Genomic DNA, 6,982 nt, shown 5'->3' with positions numbered 1-6,982 from the left:
GTCATTGAACTGTGTAAGCAGATGTCAGAATAGTCAAGGCAACTATGCAAGATTTAGAAATATATTTCAGAAAATGTGAATTAATAATTAAATTTATTTTTCTTGAAATAATTTTATATAGAAATTCCAAAACAGAAATCTGACCATGCATGCTCATAGACATATTATATTACTGTCAACATACACATTTTCCAGGATGAGGATTGGCTGCAAAATAGAGAGAATTAAATTATAAAGATGTATGAAGTGTAAACTAATATGTTCTGACATTTCTCACAATAACTCCTCTCTTGGTAAACTCAGCAGAGGTACTGTGCTGGGTCCAAGAAGGTGAGAGACATGCATATTTACATAATACATACTCCTTAATAAATTTTTAAATTTTAATATACAAGATGTCAAACAGAATATGCTGAATTTTACCTGCAAACGTTTTGTAATCCACCAAGTCAAACATTACAATAGCTACTGCTGACCAGGTAACAATCAGAGCAACAACGAGAAGCCATGCTGCTGGTGAGCTGAACGTTGTCACAAGGTCTTCCATAACTGATTTCTTGCCCACTTTCATGGATGATGAGGGAACGGATCCGTTCTTACCATCTATTATTGTCGTGGTTGTAGACATACGCCCTAGGCAAATAGTCAAAGCAGAGGAAATAGAATGTAACACTTGAAGCCTAAAAATCAAGAATATGAAAGTTGTTTTGAAATCACTCTGTAATCAGAATATTTTAAATAAATTTAAGTATTGCATTATTAAAGACAGGCTCTTGTGCTTTCTAGAAGGAGTTTTTCCTGAACTGCGACCAGTTTCAGTAACGTTAATTTGGGAGCAAACATGGTGAAATAGCCACAACTGGCATTTTTTATAACCATATGACATTTTTAGTCTGCCATGAATAGCTACAGATCTAAGAGAGTGATTGATGAAAGTATAAAACACTATTACTCTCCGAAGGACTGTCTTGTTACAGGCTGTAGTCCAGATTCTCAGGTGAGGTGATTAAGTGTACTTCCATTGACTGTAGTGGAGCTAATGCATCTCTGCCATTCGAGGTTTGGCTGGACTTCGGCTGTCAAGGACACGTACCAATGGCAATAGGAATGCATGTAGTCCATTTCATCTAATAGAAATACAGATTATTTTTGTATTTCCATATAGTCCAGTATCCTTACTGGATAGTTGTGAAGAGGCTTATAGCTGATTTTCAAATACCTTTGTTTGTGACATTTTTCATTTAATGAAATAATCTCCTAAGAAATAAGAGTTACAGTGCCAAAGCAGACTTAATTCCAGAAAGCATAGGTTTCGTAGTAGAAAGGTGCCAGGACGTTGAGTACATACATTAGCTAAGTAAGCAGCTGATATACATTAACTGTTAAACGGACAGTAGTGACTTTATCTACTTCTTCCTGGGGTATTAAGAAATGTTAATTCTGGACACAACTGAAAACTATGGTAACTGAAACCTGACACATTTGAAAATTCTCAAATTACTCTTCTTCACAAAAGCAAGTGATAACCTAAACAATCTTGGTTGCTTTTTGTTTTCCAGTATATACAATAACGATAGTAAAAATATTTGTAAGTCCGCAGTCAAAAACAATAGAAGAGCACAGTATCTTCACTTAGCTTAGTTTACAGTATCTGCTTGCAAGCTACTGTTAAAATATTCAAAGATGTGTTACACATGTTCCTGGTCTGGTTGATGACTCCAGCTCTCCTAAATTAATGTCAGTTATTTCAGGGTCTCTTGCCCACGGAGAGATCTGAAATTTCAAGGAATCCAGTGACCTCTGGTTTGCCCATACCTTTGCTTCTCAATTTGAGATCACCTATCTTCTGTCACAGCTCATACAATCTATAAAGCTGATAATTTTCTAGAATGACAGACATAAGGAAAGTGATAGAGCTGCTCTATACAAAGATAAACATACTTAGTTTCACCTTTCACATAGAAGGTGGCAAATACATATTTGGAAACTATTACTAGAGCTAAGGTACAAAACTGTTGAAGACTTTCAGATACTTGCCATCACAACATGTGTGAAACCTCTATTTGAGAATCACTATATTAATATTCTCTAAAGAAATGAATGAAAAAAAGGATCAGATCCTTGATATTACCTGTAGGTACATATATTTAGCCCTAAAAGAAAAGAAGATGGCATAACAAGTTTTCCAATCCCTATGTTAATGAATAACAGTTTTGTTTCTTTTTATGTAGAAAGTGAGAACAATACTCTAAAGTGATCCTGAAATAACCTTTATGTATCTCACATATATCTGTAGAGCTGGGAAGGACAATTTTGGTATCAGAGGTTCTCTAACTCTTAATCTGTCATATCCATAAAGTGTTCAAATTCATACCCTGAACTATTCTACATTTCTTTTGTTTATTACGCAGTGCATTGCATTTGTGTGTACTTCCCTCAGCTTTACCTATTAAGGTTACTTCTGCACAAGCATCCTGACACTGATCAGTGCCCTGCTTCAGGCCCCAGAAAGCTGCCGTGCTAAGCAGCCGTGTTGTACAAGCAGAACAAGATTGGCGTATTACATGTTTTTTGATACTTATTTGAAATTTAGTCTTATTTACAGAATGTTTATTCTGATTATGAATAATGTCTATCTACTAGGATAGAATTTATCTTCTTTTCATATATTATAACACCATCACTGCTTCCATTTCTCCAAACATAAATTTTGGATCAAACATTTCACAGCAGGAGGAAAAATCTGCCAAGTGACAACTAGCAATAAAGAACAGTTTCCTAAAGCCAAATTCAAAATCAATAGCATTTCGTTATCCTACTGCATGCAAAATACAAGTAATTTGTGCATGCAACAGGTCATAAATGACACATTATGCATTTTTTCCCTAGGAGATATCAGTCAGAGTTTATGATGTGTAAAAGAGTAGAAAGGTACTGTCTCATCTTGACAAATCTGATTAGTATCACAGCTTATCTCCAAGGACACAGTAATGGCAGATATTTGCACAGTTTTGTATGTATATAGATGTAGACATAGACATTTAATAACCATGCAAAGGATCATTCCTCTAGGTCTGTTGCTATGTAAAAATAGTTCCTTCCTACTTAGTATACCTAACTTTTCAAATTCAGACTGCTCTGCGCCTTCTTTGGTGAAGAAAATAGTTTCCCACAATTTATCAATTTGAGCAATGCTGCAGAGACAAAGCTCAAGTATGCTAGAAGGTTATCTATGCTTTTGACTGTTGATGTAGTCAAGTTGGATTTCCCCTTAAAAACTCAGGATGCTATACAATCAAATCACCACAGTTACATTCATTAAGTGGGAGTGAACAGCTATTGACACAAATTTTACTGGAAGTCCAGCTAAGAAAAATGCTATTATACTGCTAGAGGTTCCCAATGAAGGTGCTTGCAGTATGAGTCAGGTGCCTAAGGAAGGTCTCCAGTGTTATAGATAACTTTATGATATCAGAGACATCCTCACAGAACTGGCAGTCGTCATCTATAGGGCAATAACTTCTGAACTGCCTGGAAGAACCCAGACAGGATGTCCTAAACCACTGAAAATAGAAATTAGATTTTTATGTCCCTAGATACTAATATAAACAAAATTGGCTGGAGGAGTTTATCTGGGGACTCCTGAGGAAGATATTGTTTGCTACTACATAATCTTATGCGGGGTGTATTGCATGTTGATACCACGGTAATTACATGACTCCAAAAAGAAGCAGCAATAACACCAAGATGACTGCCCTCCCCCGACAACCAGTCTGTTATTGCAGTACCCATGGTGTTATCCTCATGTTTTTCTCTGCCTGTCCCTTGCTTTGCAGTGCCCAGGTGTTGTGTGCATTTTGTCCATCTCCTACCATTGCTAACCTCCCCAAACCTGCAGGGATGCTATTTAAACAGCTAGACCAGTAGATAAAGAGAGGACCTATACATGGGCAATGTTTCCATCAGTTCAGCCAGCAGCAATTCTCCTTTTTCTCAGAAAAGTGCTAAAGTTAGGCAGAGCTCCTGTCCAAAAGGTCAATGGGGCTTCAGGTGCCCAGTGGGGGAAATGAGAAAGATATGCATTTTTGTTGCTTTGAAATCACCTGATGGAGCTTATTGAGTTTTACAATTGGCAGGGGTCATTCAACAGCAGATTAAAATCAGACTCCTGAACTTCTCCAAACATCCTTGCCTTCCATATTATACACAATTTCTCTCCCAGGACAGATTTCACTGTCTCTATTACAGCCAACCAGCATTCAAGTCAGTTTACTTTAGATGAACACTGCAGTGGATCGGGAGATTCATGAGTAGATCAGTTGTCCCTGCTTTGGGGGAGGTAACATCTGTCACAGGAGTGGAGGGTGCAGCTGAAGGCTGTTACAATTTCAGCCATCCAATTTTAATCCACTACCACCACATGTCTGCTCGAGCCTCCTGGCACTTTGGGTTGTGATTGCTATTGATTTTCAATGAGGATGGGAACTTTAAAAAGTTATATATATGTTGCTATAAAAAGATTACTTTGGGAATATATACCTCTGACTCCACATCACAATTTCTCATGCACACAGAACTACCCCATCATGTCACAAATGTCACCTTTACATCAACAGATTTATTTGCTAAATTCCAAACAGCTAAAACTGTGAGATTCTTACTATTCCTCTGGTTTCAGAGTTGTCACTTAGGATACAATCTGAAGACCCACAAGGTCTCGTAAGTATAAATAAACCTTGACAATTGGTGACAACTTTGAGGAGAACACCGTGTGACTTTCAGAGTCCAGAGTGAGCTTGTAGTCCTGGCAGCTTAGACAAAATATCCTTTGTATTTGTGAGTTGAGCTCTCCTTAAGGCATAATAAGCACAGTAGTCCACGGTTAAGGACGGGTACTTGATTTTACTCTTCAGCAGCTATACCTTCCACTACCCCAGAAGAAAAACAAGACAAGAAACCCAAACCAAAACAAAAAATACGCATACTCCATTCAGACTTATTCAAATGTAAAATAGTAATTTTCTGTATTTATGTTATTTTATAGTTATTTTATGTATTACAGTTCTCGTTCTGCCAATAGTACAAAAAAAAATTAAAGTAAAATATTTACTATGAAATGCCTTTATAAGGCTGGGCATATTAAAAGCAGAGAGCTAGTCATGCTACTAAAAAAAAAAAAAGTTGTTTCCTTTTAAATAATAATATTGGTGCTAGGGCAATTCAGTTGGGATGTGAGAAGCCTCAGTGCAGTCTGCTCTAAATGAGAGCTGGTAGATTTTGACTTGTCTGTTCCACTCCCCAGACGAACACTCCAATAAATAGGCTATAGAGTACTCTGGATTCAGATCATTAATGGCTGCTGTTCGACCTATTCCACTTCACTTGGAATATTTAAATACTAATTAAGGGAGCAGAAAAGAGAAAGAATGACTGTATAAATCGACACTGTACGTTAAGCTTGAGCCTTGGGCTTTAACCTGCTGACCTTACCAATCCACTGCTGTTGCAATCAGGCAGGCAGCAGTCTCAGCCTATCTATGGTAAGGAGGGTACCGCAGCGAGAAGACGACAAGGGATTAGAACCCTTCAGTGAAGGACTGGGCAATGGATATGCGATAATCTGCTGCATTATTTGAGGCCCAGCACATCACCCTTTGTGAGCTCTCACAATAATCACTCTTTTCCCATGCAGGGAAAATGCTTTCTGCCACAAGAAGAGATGATACCTACACCTGTTGTTCAGGTGATACTTATACCTGACTGTGGCATCCTCCTCTTTTTGTCTCTCTGCTGTAGTTTCTGCACCCTTGGCTTGTACAAACGGAAAGGAAAAGACAGAATTTCTGCTGTGGATAATAGTGGCCTGCAATAAAATATCAGTAACAATATTCTTTCCTGAAGTGGTCTAATGACTTTTGTCTAGAAAGCTTTTGCCTCATTATAAGAATGTAGGCAATTTCCCAGCACTTCCATAGGCACAGGGAGTTGAAAACTCTTCACTGGACCCATGATTTTTGACTCCTTTATGCATTTATGTGGGAACAAAATATTGAGCTGAGAGAGGAGAAACCCTCAGAACCTACTTGTGCTGGTTTTGGTTGGGATAGAGTTAATTTTCTTCATAGTAGCTAGTATGGGGCTGTGTTTTGGATTTAGTATGACAATAATGTTGATAACACACTGATGTTTCAGTTGTTGCTAAGTAATGTTTACAGTAGTCAAGGACTTTTCAGTTTCTCATGTCCTGCCAGTAAGAAGCTGGGAGGGGGCAAAGCTGGGACAGCTGACCCAAACTGTCCAAAGGGATATTCCATACCATATGACATCACGCTCATAAAGCTGGGGGAAGAAGAAGGAAGGGGGGAAAGCTCAGAGTTATGGCATTTGTCTTCCCAAGTAACCATTACGCGTGATGGAGCCCTGCTTTCCTGGAGATGGCTGAACACCTGCCTGCCCATGGGAAGCAGTGAATGAATTCCTTGTTTTGTCTTACTTGCATGCGCAGCTTTTGCTTTACTTATTAAACTGTCTGTATTTACCTTAACCCAGGAGTTTTCTCACTTTTACTGTTCTGATTCTTTCCCCCATCCTACCGCAGGGGAGTGAGCGAACAGCTGTGTGGGAGTTAGTTGCCGGCTGGGGTTAAACCACAACACCACTGTAAGCACAGAGAGCTTCCACCATCTTATGCAGCCAGGACCAGAGACCAAGAGATGCAGATACCAGACAACGAGTAACAGAGTGCAGAGCAGCTCAGAGGAAGAAGAGCAAGACAAGTCACAGAGTCACAGAATCACAGAATCATTAAGGTTGGAAAAGACCTTTAAGATCATCAAGTCCAACCATCAACACAACACCACCATACCCACTAAACCATGCACATGAAGTGCCATGTCCACATGTTTTTTGAACACTTCCAGTGATGGTGACTCCACCACCTCCCTGGGCAGCCTGTTCCAATGCTTGACCACTATTTCCATAA

The 6,982-nt window shown here is 38.8% G+C and overlaps 1 protein-coding gene across 1 annotated transcript; it reads right to left on the bottom strand.

Annotated features, from left to right (window-relative positions):
- Nucleotides 1–423: 423 nt before the first annotated feature.
- On the bottom strand, nucleotides 424–628 carry LOC104627513 (triadin-like; the record flags this gene model as incomplete). Its single annotated transcript, XM_010295804.1, has 1 exon — nucleotides 424–628. A coding segment is annotated over exon 1 (205 nt), but the record flags the coding sequence as incomplete, so codon positions are not given.
- Nucleotides 629–6,982: the final 6,354 nt, after the last annotated feature.

This window comes from Phaethon lepturus, unplaced genomic scaffold, assembly GCF_000687285.1.
Source record: "Phaethon lepturus isolate BGI_N335 unplaced genomic scaffold, ASM68728v1 scaffold9771, whole genome shotgun sequence".
Taxonomy (NCBI): domain Eukaryota; kingdom Metazoa; phylum Chordata; class Aves; order Phaethontiformes; family Phaethontidae; genus Phaethon; species Phaethon lepturus.
This window is presented reverse-complemented; position numbering and strand designations above follow the sequence as displayed.